The sequence below is a fragment of the Gastrolobium bilobum genome, unplaced genomic scaffold, assembly GCF_033153095.1.
Source record: "Gastrolobium bilobum isolate Gb01-03AN ecotype WA unplaced genomic scaffold, APGP_CSIRO_Gbil_v1 utg18685, whole genome shotgun sequence".
Lineage (NCBI taxonomy): Eukaryota > Viridiplantae > Streptophyta > Magnoliopsida > Fabales > Fabaceae > Gastrolobium > Gastrolobium bilobum.
In genome coordinates, this window is record NW_026898737.1 from 221,988 (window position 1) to 238,269 (window position 16,282).

The 16,282-nt window shown below is 39.0% G+C and overlaps 1 protein-coding gene across 1 annotated transcript in view; it reads left to right on the forward strand.

Annotated features, from left to right (window-relative positions):
- The first annotated feature begins 676 nt into the window (after positions 1-676).
- The window catches only part of LOC133283632 (helicase and polymerase-containing protein TEBICHI), a 35,298-nt gene continuing 19,692 nt past the window's right edge, over positions 677-16,282 (forward strand). The window contains exons 1-8 of the mRNA XM_061480512.1: positions 677-883; positions 1,145-1,587; positions 1,764-1,995; positions 2,097-2,936; positions 3,471-3,535; positions 11,359-11,464; positions 11,605-11,805; positions 11,961-12,161. Of these exons, the coding sequence (XP_061336496.1) occupies positions 848-883; positions 1,145-1,587; positions 1,764-1,995; positions 2,097-2,936; positions 3,471-3,535; positions 11,359-11,464; positions 11,605-11,805; positions 11,961-12,161 (2,124 nt within the window). The 5' untranslated portion in view covers positions 677-847. The remainder of the gene's footprint in view (positions 884-1,144; positions 1,588-1,763; positions 1,996-2,096; positions 2,937-3,470; positions 3,536-11,358; positions 11,465-11,604; positions 11,806-11,960; positions 12,162-16,282) is intronic.

Genomic DNA, 16,282 nt, shown 5'->3' on the forward strand with positions numbered 1-16,282 from the left:
ATTAATGCGTAAATAATATAATTTTTTTAAAAAAAAATTATATTGAAAAATAAATTTTAATATGATATAATAAAATTCGTCTCAAACACTGAATAAGATAATATTATCATATTATATTATTTGTTTAATGCACATCAAACACATGATATACTAGACACTTGTCAATCCCATATTCTATCTACCAAATCCATTTCCGATCCAACCATCGAGCCCTTAAAAAGCCAAGTCACTAAGAACCGGTTTGGATGAGTTTTTTTCTTCAAAAGCCGTTTTTTTTAAGAAAAAAACATTTTTCGAAAAACGTCTGTTTATATACCTACTTTTAAAAATAGCATAAATCATAAAAAAAAGTAATAAACATGCTTTTTTTCCAAAGCTAAAAATTTTAGCTTCTAAAAAAAACAGAAGTCAAAAGTCAAATATTTTTATTAAAAATTAAATATTTTTTTAAAAATCTAAATAATTGTAGCTTTTATAAAAAATACTTTTAAAATAAAAAAATCATAAAAAAACTTTTTTGATAAGTCAATACAAACGAGCTCTGAATTGGGGTTCAATTGCCATTCCAATTTATGTAGTATTGTTTTCCAAAGTAGGTATATCATTATCCAACATCCAAACACAGCCCATTCCGCGAAAAATTTCAATTTCAATTTCAATTTCTAGCTATCAGTGACTGTGAGTGTTCTGTAGCGCCTAGTAATAAACCGCTTCGTCCTCTATCTGCGATCGACATGAGGATTCGAAGGACTCTGCGACGTCGTACGCGTGGTTCTCACGGCTAGTGCACGGCGAAGAAGGAGGACCTTATTGTTCTGGCTCTGCACCCCAATCCACCTCTTCGACCATGGCTTCTGGTTCGCCTCGGAACCGCATCAATCAGGTCCTTCTCTAATTTCATTCCCAGTTTCCGAAACCCTAGGCGACGTCGTTCACTACAACATTACCTGCGCACATTCCATTGAAATTTCTGCATCACATGATAAAATTGAAACTGAAACCTAAGTAATCTAAATGGACGCATGAAACCAAAAATAAAATAAAAATGACATTTTATGAATATCGCTGCTTAGTTGTGGTTTATGATTCTTGTAGTCAGTGGATTTTTTTTTTCTCAGTTTTTTTGTTGGCTTTATGCGTACAGTTTTATGTTTCAAAGAAAAGGAAAACTGTGTCACCTGTTATAAAAACTGGGAGATCTGAAAAAGGTGCAAGGCATGGGGTTGATGGGTCTCCGTCTCCAAGTGCTAAAGGTACTTTGGATAGTTACTTGGTTGCGTCGCAGGATGATTGCAACGCAAACACAGCAACTAGTTCTTTAGCCAGGCTGGATTCAGTTAGGAGAAATTTAGCATCAGAGATCAATAGTTCACTTGACAATGAACTTGATAAGCAGCCTGTTTTATTAGCTCAAGAGCATCAACACTCTCAAGATACTCGGCCAGGACCCGTAAATGAATTGCCCAATGTGAGTGGCGTGGTGGTTGAAGATCTTGTCCAGGAAAACAAATGCAGTGATTTCAAACAAGTTGTGGAAAGCTCCGAGCTCAAACAGTTTGCAGCAGACTTTTTATCTTTGTATTGCGGGTATTTTACTTGTCTGTTTCAGAAATTGTATCTTTTTGTTAGTATCATTATTTGCAGGGGCATCTGTTTCATGTGGAGATGTGCAATTAGGGTTGCTATTGGTAGTTTATTTCTCTTTTCTCTTCTTTTACTCATCTATATTTTTTATTTGACTTTTAAAAATATGCTACATGCAGCGAATTGCGCCCAAACATTGATACACCATCAGAGATGAAAATGGATGGACACAATAGACATGGCTCCCTCACATTGGTAGAGAAAAATGGTATTTTACCGCAGAAGCTTAATGACACCGCTAGTGAGCCAAATTTTGGCGGTGAAAACATTTCCAGTGACAATATCTCTGAAGACATCAAGTCTGGTGCTGTTGGTAAAACTACGGCAAATGTTCCTGGCAGTAATATGAAGGTTAAACTCAAATCATACTAGTTTGGATTTTCTAACCAGATTCTTACTTCAATTTATGATATATATTTTGATATTTTGCTGCTTTGCTTTCTGAGTGACAGGTTTCTGGAGGTGTTGAGACTTTTACCCTTGACACAAGCTTTAGAAAATGTAGTTATACTCCTAAATCACCTATCAATATGGCTGAATGCTATACACCGGGATCTTTGATTGTTAAAGCTTGTGTTAAGGAGACTCCAAGGTCAACGCGTGGAAGCTCGATGTTTTCACCTGGAGAAGCTTTTTGGAATGAAGCAATTCAACTTGCTGATGGTTTGTGTGTTCCCATGGCTAACGATTCTTCTAACGTTATAGAAGAAAGTAATATGGTGGAAGACCAACTTGAGATGAAGAACTCATGTAATCTACAAAATTATGATGGCAAGCCAAGGAAAATATTGGATCAAAGTAAAAGCAGAATCTGGAATAGGGAAACGAGTACTCCTTTAGGGTTGGTTGGGATGCACGCAAAAGATTCTATGAATGAAGTGTCTAGCCTTCCTGTTAAGCATTTTGATTTTTCGTTTGAGGACAATAATTTGGATGAAAGTACCCCGCAAAATTGTTGTGTTGATGATCCAATCAATGTTACTTGTGGGGCTGGCAAACCGTATGAATCTGGTTCTATAACAGGTCATACATATGAAAAGATGAATGAAGGGCAAGAGAAAATTTTAGTCGATGTATTAGGCAAAAGAGTGAGTCAAGATAATGTTAGTATGACATCTAATTCACCCCTCAATGAGTTTAGGACAGCAATTAGGACACATGGATCTGATGAAGCTAGTACTCCTTCAAGTAGTGTGTCACTTAATGATCATTTAGATCTAAACAGTTGGCTTCCACCTGAAATATGCAGCATTTATAGAAATAAAGGAATCTCAAAGCTTTACAATTGGCAGGTACAGATACATTTTATTCGAGATGCTTCTTATGTCATTATAATGATTTACGACACAAGATGTTAAATAGGGAAAATCCTGGTACAAAAGGCTCCTCAACTTATGACGATAGGGGTGAGAGTCGATTGTACGCATTCTTAACCTTGTATTTTTGCAAAGAGGTTGTTTCCTAGATTTGAACTGGTGACCTTTCGGTCACAAGAAACAACCTTACCACTGCTCCATGGCTCGCGCTCTGACTACACAATATGTTATGTCTAGATAATTGATTTAATTCCTGTTGTTAATTCTGGCTGCCACTTTTTTCTACTAATTTATTTTATTTTCTTTTTCCAAAAGTTCTGGCTTTGTGGTTGATTTGGGCGTCACTTTGATTATAGTTCCATTTTTTGCCACGAATTCTTCTCATTGCTCCTTAGCTATGGAGTAACATTATTGAGCACTGAGAAGGATATTTAAGCTGGTTTATTTTAAAATCCTTTAGTTTCTGGCATATGTAAGTTTAATCAGGGTTTTTTTTCTTTCATTTTTTAGGTTGACTGCCTTCGGGTAAATGGTGTCCTACAAAGAAGAAATCTTGTATATTGTGCTTCTACAAGGTATTCTCTCATGTAACTATCAATTAGTGTAAACTTTGTCTTATTTCTATCCTTTTCATTTATACAAGCGTTAGTGAACTAAGTTTTTTTTTTGGGGGGGGGGGATGGGGTTTCATTTAAAATTGTCTTCTCTCATATGGTGGCATAATAAATTTAATTTTCCACAATAAGGATTCATTTAAAGAGATTTTTTGAGTCCCAATTTTAGTAATTATTACTAATGTAGTGGTGTATGTTAGAATTGTAAATTTCGTGTATAGTTGTAGTTTCCATAGATAGTAGATTCTGTTAATATATTAAATTTGTATTTTATGAGGTTAGGATATTCTCCTCATGAATCGTGGGATTAGACCAAATCACTATTCTCTAGGAATTTCCTTTTTTAGTTTCTACTACACTCATAAATTGTAAATCTTCTCTTGATGCAATAGATGAGTAATTCTCAGAAACTTTAATCTGGCACCAGAGCCCAAAATCCTCAGCAATGCTATAAACCGTGGCCTGCATTGCCACCCTTAAATTAAAGAGGAAACTAGAGACATTTGGTGAAATTTGTGTGTCTCGATTACAGAACAGGGTCAGGATTTTATAGCCATAAATAATAAATTCAAATACAGATATCACTGCTCTCCTAATTACCTTAATTACATAATTCTGACTACCCTATTTACAATACATAATTAGCAAGATGCTAATTACATAGTTACCCACAATTACCGACACTCCCCCTCAAGGTAGAGCGTATAGGTTATATTCACTAAGTTTGTTACTGATACAGCCCAGCCCACTAAAGTATACCAAAGAGATAGAAATAGAAGAGTTTAGGCCCCTGCTGTGGCCTCTAATGCTGCTGCCTCTGCTGACTCAGCAGTAAATCTCCATCCTGCCCTCCAACAGAATGTAGAGCTGGCACCAATTGGTTAAGAAGGGAAGCATGGTGCTGTGCAAAGGGTACCGAGTAGCAATTGCAGGACTGGAACCAGGAGAGCGTGGAGTCTCTCGAATACTCCTCATTATCTTTTCTTTCTGTTATCTTTTATCTTTGATCTTTCATCCTTTATCTTAATTGTAATTTGCTGTTAGAGATATATAGAGTGGAATCCTGTAACTCGATTTAAAGAGTGACTCAATTACGAATTGTAATACATATACAGAATTATCAATATATCGGTTTGAACTTCTTTTCCAGAATTAATTGTGAGATTTGAGTTTATTATTGAGAGGTCTGTATCAAGTGGTATCAGAGCTCCGATCTAGGAGCTCTGTGGATGGTATTGACGCGTCACATGGATCAACGTTTAGCGTCCTTGGAGGAAGGACAACGCCGGAACGATGAAAGGCAAGAAACGGTAGCTCGTCGGTTGGAAGCTACCGAGCTGAGCTTGACTGAAGTGTTGCGTCGTTTGGATATAATAACCCAGACGATGCGCGCTAGAGAAGACCGTAGCAGGTCAGGGAGTAGAAGGTCAAGGCATAGCAATCATGAATACGAAGGCAACGAGGACGGTGATCGGTTCGAACGCAGGAGGACCCCTTTTAATCACAGCCATCGGCGTCTTGAAATTCCCACGTTCTCCGGTGAAGATGCTTACGGTTGGTTAAGCAAGGTCGAGAGGTATTTTTCCTTGAATGAGGTAGGAGAAGCAGAAAAGATCGCAGCCGTGATGGTGGTTCTTGACGGAGAGGCGTTACACTGGTACCAGTGGTGGGAATTAAATGCAATGGATGTGACCTGGGCACAATTTTGTCGGGAGCTCCTTGGCCGTTTTCAACCTGAGGTCATCGATAATTCTTACCGTGCTCTTTATACCCTTAGACAAAATGGAACCGTGGCGGAGTTCAGGACGGAGTTTGAGAAGGTAATAGGCGCGTTGAGGTTTAGGGATGACGAACTCCTCAAAGGCGCTTGGTTGAACGGAGTTAAATCCAGCATCCGTGAAGAGTTGCTGATGTACCCCAGGATTGGACTGACGGAGATGATGAAGCTCTCGGTGAAGATAGAAAAAAGGAACCAGGCTTGGTGTGAGGAAGGATTTGGGCCAGCTAGCCGAGCCCACTTGGCTGGAACCACCAAACACCATTCCTCTTCGCGAGTGGGCCTGGGCCCAACTGACTTAAGGGTTGGAACCCAACCCGTATCGGGCATGGGGACACCTGTTTCAAGGAATTTCAACGGCGAAAATTCTAGAACCACAAACGTGACAAAGGGAGCTGCAATCCCTAATTCTTATGAAGTTGGGGGTCGCATGCAAGAGGGACAAGGAAGTACAAGCAGGAGGTTGTCCCAGGCTGAGTGGCGAGAGAGGCAAAGGAAGGGTCTGTGCTTCAAGTGCGGCGAGAAGTGAAATATGGAGCATAAGTGTACAGTGGGGCAACTTCATTTGATGATACTCGATGATGAAGACGGGGAAGGAGTTGAAGCACAAGACGATCCTCCTGATTTGACGCACGAGGCTGTCGAGAAGAACGAAGAGGCCGCGTTGCAGCTGTCGGTGCAAAGCTTTATGGGTCTTTCGTCGAATCAGTCTTTGATGGTGTGGGGCGACGTTCTGGGAAGGAAGGTGGTCGTCCTAGTGGACAGTGGGGCTTCAAGAAATTTTATTCGTAGGGAGCTGGTGCAAACGCTTGGGTTGGAGGTGACGGAGACTCCCACTTATCAAGTGGAGGTCGGTGATGGACACAAAGTCAGTTGCAAGGGGGTGTGCTTAGGAATAACGGTCAACGTACAAGGGGCTTCGATTACACAAGATTTGTACCTGTTTGAGTTGGGGGGAGTTGACATAGTGCTTGGGTTGGATTGGTTGACTGGATTAGGAGAGATCAAGGCTAATTTTAAGGAGTTGAACCTGAAGTACAGAGAGGGAGATAAAGAAGTGTTAATAAGCGGTGACCCTTCACTATGCCGAACCATCTGTTCCTTGAAATCTATTGTTAAGGCTTTAAGGAACGAGGGTCAAGGGTTTTTGCTGGATTCTGGAGCATCACACCAGAGACAGGATGATGGGTCCGCTCCGTGGAGGGAACTTGAACTGCTGCTTCTGGAATATGAAGATTTGTTTCAAGAACCCAGAGGCCTTCCTCCTAGCCGTACACGGGACCATGCAATCTTGCTCAAGCCTGAGAGTCAGGTACCCAACATTCGGCCCTACAGGTATCCTCACTACCAAAAGTCTGAAATAGAAAGATTAGTTGCTGAATTACTTGATAATGGGATGATTAGACACAGTGTCAGCCCCTACTCGAGTCCTGTAATTCTAGTGAAGAAAAAAGATGGTAGTTGGCGAGTATGTGTCGATTATAGGGCCCTTAACAAGTTGATTGTCCCAGACAAGTTTCCTATCCCAGTGGTAGATGAGTTGCTAGACGAGTTAGGAGGGTCAATGGTGTATACCAAACTTGACCTGAAATCTGGGTTCAACCAGATCAGGATGAGGGAAGAGGACATTCCCAAAACTGCTTTTAGGACGCATGAGGGTCATTATGAATATTTGGTGATGCCCTTTGGCCTCACCAATGCACCCTCTACTTTCCAAGCTCTTATGAATGATGTGTTAAGGCCATTTCTCAGGAAGTTTGCTTTAGTATTTTTTGATGATATTCTTATATATAGCAAAAGCCGTGAGGAGCATTTAGTTCATCTGGAACAGATTTTTCAAGCACTTCGTAAACATGTGCTGCTGGCCAATAAGAAAAAGTGTAGTTTCGGTCAGGGTCATGTGGAATATTTGGGACATATTATATCAGCTGAAGGGGTTCGGGCAGATCCAAATAAAATTAGTGCCATGGTTGATTGGCCAACCCCAAAGACTGTTAAGGCATTGAGGGGTTTCTTGGGGCTCACTGGCTATTACAGGAAATTTGTCAAGGACTATGGAAAAATTGCCAAGCCTTTGACTGATTTACTCAAGAAGAATGGCTTTAAATGGGATCCTTTTGCTGAACAGTCTTTTACACAATTGAAAGAATTGATGAGTACAGTACCAGTTCTTGCACTACCAGATTTCTCTAAGGTTTTTACAATGGTTACTGATGCTTCTGGGAGGGGTATAGGAGCTGTCCTGACACAAGGAGATAGGCCTTTGGCTTACATCAGCCAAGGTTTCTCTCAAAGGGCTCAAAATAAATCAGTATACGAAAGAGAGTTGATGTCTATTGTGTTTGCAGTGCGAAAGTGCAGACACTATTTGATGGGTAGGCACTTCATAGTAAAAACTGACCAAAAGAGCTTGAGATTCCTTTCTGAGCAACGAATCTTGGGAGAGGACCAACAAAAGTGGACATCCAAGCTATTGGGATATGATTTTGAAATCCAGTATACCCCGGGGAGACAAAATCAGGTTGCCGATGCTCTTTCTAGGCAAATGCAAATGGCAGTGGTGTCTCAAGTTCAGTTACCGGATCTGACCCAGTGGGAAATCGAAGTTCAGCATGATCCAAGGCTCCGGAAAATCATGCAGGATCTCATTATTGATCCGAGACAGCATGAGGGATTTGAATTGAAGGAAGGAAGACTGTTTTTTAAAGATCGGCTAGTCTTATCAAGGGAATCCAGATTTATACCTCTATTACTAAAGAGTTTCATGACTCTTCCATTGGGGGTCATTCTGGTTATTTTCGTACCTATAAGAGGATGGCTGGATTAATCTATTGGGAGGGTATGAAGGGCACCATTCAGAAATATGTGGCTTCTTGTGAGGTCTGCCAACAAAATAAGATTCAAAATCTTTCCCCTGCTGGTTTGTTACAGCCCCTCCCAATACCCACCAAAGTTTGGGCTGATATCTCCATTGATTTTGTGGGAGGACTGCCACGGGCTTATGGGGTCGATACAATTTTTGTAGTGGTGGACCGTCTCACAAAATATGCTCATTTCCTTCCCTTAAGCCACCCTTATACGGCTAAGGATGTTGCTGATTTGTTTGTTAGGGAAATCGTCCGACTTCATGGTTTCCCTCTCACCATTGTCTTGGATAGAGATAGGGTGTTTTTGAGCTCGTTTTGGTCAGAATTATTCAAGAGTGCTGGAACTAAGTTACATTATACTACAGCCTATCACCCACAAACTAATGGTCAGACGGAAGTAGTTAATCGCTGTTTGGAGACATACTTGAGGTGTTTTTGTAGTCCTAAACCCAAAAATTGACCTAAATGGGTCCATTGGGCAGAATTTTGGTACAACACCACATACAAGGAATCAACTGACATGACCCCATTCAAGGCTTTATATGGCAGTGATCCTCCACATGTTTTAATGGATGTTCAGAATGGCTCCACTGTTGATGCTGTTTGTCAGCTCCTTCGTGAGCGCAATGTTATTTTACATGATTTACAACAACAGCTTTTTAAAGCTCAGAATCGCATGAAGGTGCAAGCTGATCAACATAGGAGGGACTTGCAACTGTCTGTTGGGGACCTCGTTTACTTGAAGTTACAACCTTACAGACTCAAGACTATTGCCAGAAAAATTAATGAAAAGTTAAGTCCAAGGTATTATGGACCTTATCCAATCTTGGCCCGTATTGGTGAATCAGCCTACAAGCTGCAACTACCAGATGGTTGCAAGGTCCACCCCGTGTTCCATGTGTCACTCCTTAAGCCAGCAAGTTGTCTTAGGCCTAATTCCCAGCCCCTGCCTTCTGTCCTAACAGAAGAATGGGAGCTCAAGGTGGAACCGGAAACCTTAGTGCAGTGGAGACGCTCCAACAGAGGAATTCTGGAGGTTTTGATCAAGTGGGTTCTCCTCCTTGAGTTTGAAAATACATGGGAGGATTTTTCAATCATCAATAGTCAATTCCCCAATTTCAACCTTGGGGACAAGGTTCTTAAAATGGGAGAGAGTATTGATACAGCCCAGCCCACTAAAGTATACCAAAGAGATAGAAATAAAAGAGTTTGGGCCCCTGCTGTGGCCTCTAATGCTGCTGCCTCTGCTGACTCAGCAGTAAATCTCCATCCTGCCCTCCAACAGAATGTAGAGCTGGCACCAATTGGTTAAGAAGGGAAGCATGGTGCTGTGCAAAGGGTACCGAGTAGCAATTGCAGGACTGGAACCAGGAGAGCGTGGAGTCTCTCGAATACTCCTCATTATCTTTTCTTTCTGTTATCTTTTATCTTTGATCTTTCATCCTTTATCTTAATTGTAATTTGCTGTTAGAGATATATAGAGTGGAATCCTGTAACTCGATTCAAAGAGTGACTCAATTACGAATTGTAATACATATACAGAATTATCAATATATCAGTTTGAACTTCTTTTCCAGAATTAATTGTGAGATTTGAGTTTATTATTGAGAGGTCTGTATCAGTTACATATGTAACTTATTCGAGGATCTCTCAAAGACGCTGACTACACGAGATCAATTAACAAGATGCTAATTACATAGTTACCTACAATTACCGATACTCCCCTCAAGATGGTGCATATAGGTCCTATTCACTGAGTTTGTTACATATGTAACTTATTCGAGGACCTCTCAAAGACACTGGCTACACGGTATCAATCGACAATATGAGGTCACATTCAGGTATTGCACCTTCCTTGGAGGAAATTTAGTCACATGCAGGAACAAGAAACAAAATTTTTGTGCCATGATCTAGTGTAGAGGCAAACTTTAGAGCAATGGCCTTAAGAATTTGTGAGTTACTATGGATTAAGATAATCCTAGACGATTTGAGGGTTAAGTAGAGTGGACGTATGGAATTGTATTGTGACAAGAAGTCTGCTATAGACATTGCACAATATCAAATGAAACATGTCAAAACTAAGCATGTGGAGATAGACACTTCATAAAGGAGAAGTTGGAAAATGGAATAATTTGCAATCTATTTGTGCCTACAGAAGACCAGCTTGAAGATGTACTAACAAAGGGGGTAAAAGGTGTTTCGTTGAAAACTGTTGTGAGCAAGCTGTGAACATAGTAGTTAATTGCGCCGCGAGCCGCGCCGTATGAGCGTTGCGGTGCCTCGCCGCAAGAAACCGCGCCGCGCCACACCAGGACGCAATAGCGGCCATTAAGATTGCATTTGCGGCCATATTGCTATCATAAGGCAAAATGTCAATTTTGTCCTAAATTTAAATGTGTAACAGAAGAAATTTAAGAGTTTTTTAGTCTATCCGCATCTCTTGCTTTTAAAAAATATTTCTTTTTGTCATTATTTCTTTCATATATCTATTCCGCTATTTTCGCAACCGCAATCCGCTATGACGCTATAGCATTTTTCGGGGTTGGCCGCGACATGCCGTAATCCGCATTTGATAACTATGGCTGTGAATGGATGATATCCAATAACCAGTTTGGAGGGGAGTGTTAGAATTGTAAATATAGCGCACATTTGTAGTTTCTTTAGATATCAGATTCTGCTATTACTTTCTTACATGTCAGATCTGTTTTTTTGATAGTAGAATATTTGACCCATAAATAATGGGACTATTCTCCAGGAATTTCCTTTTTGAGTTTGTACTGTACTCTATAAATTATAAATCTGTTTTCAGTTCAATAAAAAGCAGTATAATATGCATTTAATCAATAAATGTATTGCTTCTTTTCATATTCCTTTTCTTGTATTGAACCTAATTGAATTTTTATATGATTTTATATTCTTGTCTCTTTTATTGCTTAAGTCCTTATTTTGTTTCTATGGTCTTATGCTGCATGTCTTCCATTGTGTTTTACACTACTTGACATGATTTTCCTGCCTTTTTTATGTTTTTCTTTGTCATTTTGTTTCACCTTCCTCTTCTTTTTTCTCTGTCCTTCTCTAGCTACCTCTCTTTGCCTTTCATTCAAGAAAGGCTGTTATGAATGTTTTTCTTGTTGCCACAGTGCTGGTAAGAGTTTGGTCGCTGAGATTTTAATGCTGCGGAGGGTGATAACAACCGGAAAGATGGCACTACTTGTTCTACCATATGTATCAATTTGTGCAGAAAAGGTGCTCTTTTTTGTTCTCTTGTCTGTTAAAATTTAAAAATTACATTTCAGGTTGTGGATGTTGTTTAAGGGATTCGGTGTTAAAATATTTCAAAATTTTCAATTTACTTCATTTTTATAATTTCATTTTAATTCTTGTAGGCGGAACATCTCGAACGTCTTCTTGAGCCACTCGGTAAACATGTTCGTAGTTATTATGGAAACCAAGGTGGTGGAACACTTCCTAAAGATACTTCTGTAGCTGTCTGCACAATAGAGAAGGCAAACTCGTTAATTAATAGATTATTGGAAGAGAGCCGTCTATCAGAAATGGGAATTATTGTGATAGATGAACTGCATATGGTATCACCAGTCATTACTTTTTGTAGTTATTTGTCATGCTTTTGTTGCATGCTGCTTTTCTCCACACTTTTGTATTGGATCATTACGAAAGATGAACAACAAATGGTATACGTAGATGGTTCTTATGATTTTTCCCTGTCTGCGTCTATTAACAGGTTGGTGATCCAAGTAGAGGTTATCTTCTAGAACTTATGTTGACAAAGCTTCGTTATGCAGCAGGAGAAGGCATTTCAAAATCAAGTGATGGAGAAAGTTCAGGTGGAAGCAGCGATAAGGCTGATCCTGCTCAAGGTCTGCAAATTGTTGGAATGAGTGCGACAATGCCTAATGTTGCAGCTGTTGCTGACTGGCTTCAAGTAAGCGTAGTTACATGCATCACTTATTCCTGTACACACAGCAGTCTTTGTGCTTCCTCTTTCTCTTGGCCTACTGTCCTGTTTTGTTATGATTTTTGGTAGTATAATTGCTACAATCTATTGAAACCTTTTCTGCATAACTTCTATGAAAACTGTAACGCCCAGTTCTAGAACCGGCTTGTTAATATTGCATATGATATTAAGAACAGTTACAATATCAGTATTGAATTAAAATTACAGATAAATTTTTCTTTTTACTTTCTTTTGCATAAACATTAGTTTTGTATAAACATAATTCCAATACGTAATTGCAACCCATACATAATGCGGAAACATATTACATTTGCTTAATATCAACCACCAAGTAGCCTCTATAAGCATACAAGGTGTTAAGAGTTCATTATTTCTGTCTGACGCTGCTCGCTAAGCTGCTCGCTTGAGCGAGCTATAGTCAGCGAGTAGCACCCTTCCTCGCAGAGCTGCTCGCTTAAGCAAGGAGGGCAGCGAGCAATTAAATTCTCAACTAGAAGCTACTGCCGACCTTAGGGTTAGCTTGCTGGACTGCTCGGTTGAGCGAGCAAACCCTAATTTGCAAAATAGTTCACTTTGTTTTATGTCTCTAACTTGGGACCTTAAATCCCCATTTTCTTCATCTTTTAGGGTACCAAATTGACCACAATAGCAACCATATCCCCAACAAACATACATGCATCTCATCTCTTTGAAATATTACATGGCATATACATTTCTTAGGCTCCAAGCGACTATTATTATTATGTTGCTTGCATCTCAAGCTATTTCTTTACATCTCAACATACATAATTCAAATTCTTATCAAAACTCCTAGCCATCTATTAGCATAGGCTTCCATCAACATTTCATGACATTCATATTTGTGAATATCACATTTCTATAACATAATAGTTCATTTAAATAAATATGTTCTTATGGCATAATCATCATGAAGTCTTAAATTACATACATACATCATTGGACATCAAATGTTCATTAGCCCTATACATCATTCTCTATCAAATGTACATCAAGGCTATCAAAATAAACATGATCATATTGGAATGTCCAAATTACATAACTCATGTTCATTGTTCTCTTCACAATTACACAACATCTGAATTATGTAAAATACACATAGCCATTATCTAGACATCAAAATGTACATAGTCTCATGTGAATACTCAAAATAATCCTGTCTACATGTCAACTACATATCAAAACATAGACAAATATCCACATGTCATGCTATCTGTGGCCTCTTGCCAAGTGATGTTCCCTCACCATTTGTAGAGGTACCTGAAATTTATTCCCCACAACACGAGGTGATATATAAATCACAGTAAACTAAGGGTCCGTGGAGGATTACTCCACCCTACATTTCACTGACAGTGCATACATAATAACTGAACATAGCATAAATACGCATCTATTTACTAACGGAACTTCCAAGAGAACTTTGCTATGTCTCTTAGGTATTTGTACCCTAAGGACTTCTGCTACGTCCAAGGGAAGTCCCTACACATAATAATATCAACAGACTTCTGCTACGTCTCTGGTATTGTCCTTTCATGAGACTTCTGCTACGTTTTATAGGAATTAAATCCCAAGGACTTCTGCTACGTCCAAGGAAAGTTCATACATGTATTACTTTCAAGAAACTTCTGTTACGTTTCTTGGGCATCAAGCCCCAAGGACTTCTATTACGTCCAAGGAAAGTAATCACATTCATACATACATCCACTGGCCAGGTTACATATCATACATAATCTCATATATTTTGTCATTCAACATATTCATACTTTCATACTAACAATGCATCACACCATATCATGCTACTACCATGCACAATGCAAAATTGCAACCATTACTCTAATGGAGCATGGTGGAATACACAAGGGGATTAATCTCAAGATTCAGGAGTTCACCTTTAGTGGACTTTCAAATCTTGCTCTTTTCTACTTCAAGAGCCACAATCACAATCAACAACACAAAAGCAACCTATGGTACAAAGTGAAATTGTGATCAACATATCATACAACACATAACATGCTAAGCTATTGGCTAGAAGTTTCTCATAAGCCAAAAGTTCATCATTTACCCTCTTTGGGGAAATTTTCAAGGAACCAAGTCTTGCACAAAAGTTGATTCCAATGGTTGTTCCTCAACATCTATAGCACTAGGATCAACTCTACAACAACAACACACAAACAACCATCATTACCCATCCAAAATCAACCAATTTCGTGGCACTATTCACCAAAAACCTAACATTGATGAAAATCCATTAAAACATGAGCTAAGTAGTGGTTTCTTACCATGAATCACCATAGAATGCTAGGAGAAGAAAATCCCAAGGTTCAATGAGCTCAAACACTCAAAATCTCAAAAACCACAAATCTTCAAGACTTTGAGAAGTGAAAATCTCTCTTTACCAACCACCAAGTCTGAAAATGAGGGTCGGGTTATGTTCTTGGGTGGATTCTAAACATCTTTGGTCTTTAAATCTTTGGATTTCATCAACTCAAGCAAAATGTAGGTTTTGGACCTTTTTCTCTCTTCTTCAATGGCTATTTTTCGGGTAAGAGGGAGATGGTTGAGTGTGTGTGAGGAGAGAGAGTCTCTTATGTTAAATTTTAACATTTCCCGAACCTGCTTGCTTGATTGCTCGCCTCAGCGAGCTATAGTCTGTGAGCAAGTGCTCTGCTTGCTAGACTGCTTGCTTCAGCGAGATGTAGGCTGTCTTGATTTTCAGTTTTCTTTCACACTTCCCTTTCTAGCCAACACTTAGCATTTCTAAATATGTGCTTTCTCTCATAATTCTTACAAATTAGCCATTTACTAATTTATTCACAAGTTTCGGTTAAATTCTTTATTTTACCCTAAAACTCTCTGTACTTGCACTTTTATCTGAAAGTGACTAAATTTGTGATAATTAGATTTCTGATCTAATTATTATCTGGTAATTCATGGAAAATTCCTAGTTTCTGATTTTTGCTGACTTGGGTTATTATAAAAACAGTGGTATTTAGCCTTCGAAAGACCTAAATCCGCCTAATGTTTGTTATGTTGTTAGCAACATAATACATGTTTGGTGCTCTAAATTTGAATTTTCATCCATAAGAAAAAACTTTGAATGTACTGTACTATTCTTGATAATAAACCTTAAATTGGTGCATGTGTGGGAAAACTTTTTTTTTTAAACCATTGTTAGATATGTAATAATTCATTCATGTGTCTTCATCTAACAATTTAAGCTTTTTGGGTAATTTGTTTACGACATGAAATCAGAGCCTTTATGACTAGAGGTGGCAAAATGGGTCTAACCCGTCAGGTTGACCTGTTTAACCTATCACAAATGGCGGGTTGGGATTTTCAACCCGTCAACCGGTTTGAATCCACCTTGCTTAAGGGCGGGTCAAAACGAGTTAAACTCGCCACGGGGCGTCAAGTTGGGTTTTTTATTTTTAAAAAAAACATAAAACATTCATTAATGACTTTTTTTACACCTCTTTTTATCTTCATTTGATACCTTTTACATTTATGGGTAGTATATAATTTTTTAGTATATTGATGGGTCGCGGAGCTGGGTAGGTTGGAAGCGGGTCGGGATGGGTTGAAATTTTCAATCCACTTTAAAAAACGGGGCGGGGTGGGTTGGGTTATTTTGAGGAGGTCGAAGGCGGGGCGGGTCGGGTTACCCGCTTTGCCATTATGAAGTGGTCTAAACTCTAGAGTCCAAAAATTGCTGTCTTATTCTCGTAAAAATGGTGAATACAAGGGATGTGGGCTTATGCATTGTCCACCCTTCAAGTCCTAAAAGTTCTTGTGTGATGGGGTGTGTTAGAGATGTAATATAAATTTATTCACGTGTCTTTACCTATCATTTTAATCTTTTGCGATATTTGATTTATGACAACCCGAAATAAGCTGATCTAAACACGCTTGAAATTGAGGAAAATCAACTTTTACTAATCTTGATTGAGCCATCCATTTTGTTGTTTATAATTTTTAGTATAAAACCAATTTAAGAAACTCTAGGGATTTATTTAAGATTGTTGAATAAAATGGAAAAGAGAGGCAAATGCTTAAATTCGTGTGTTTCAATA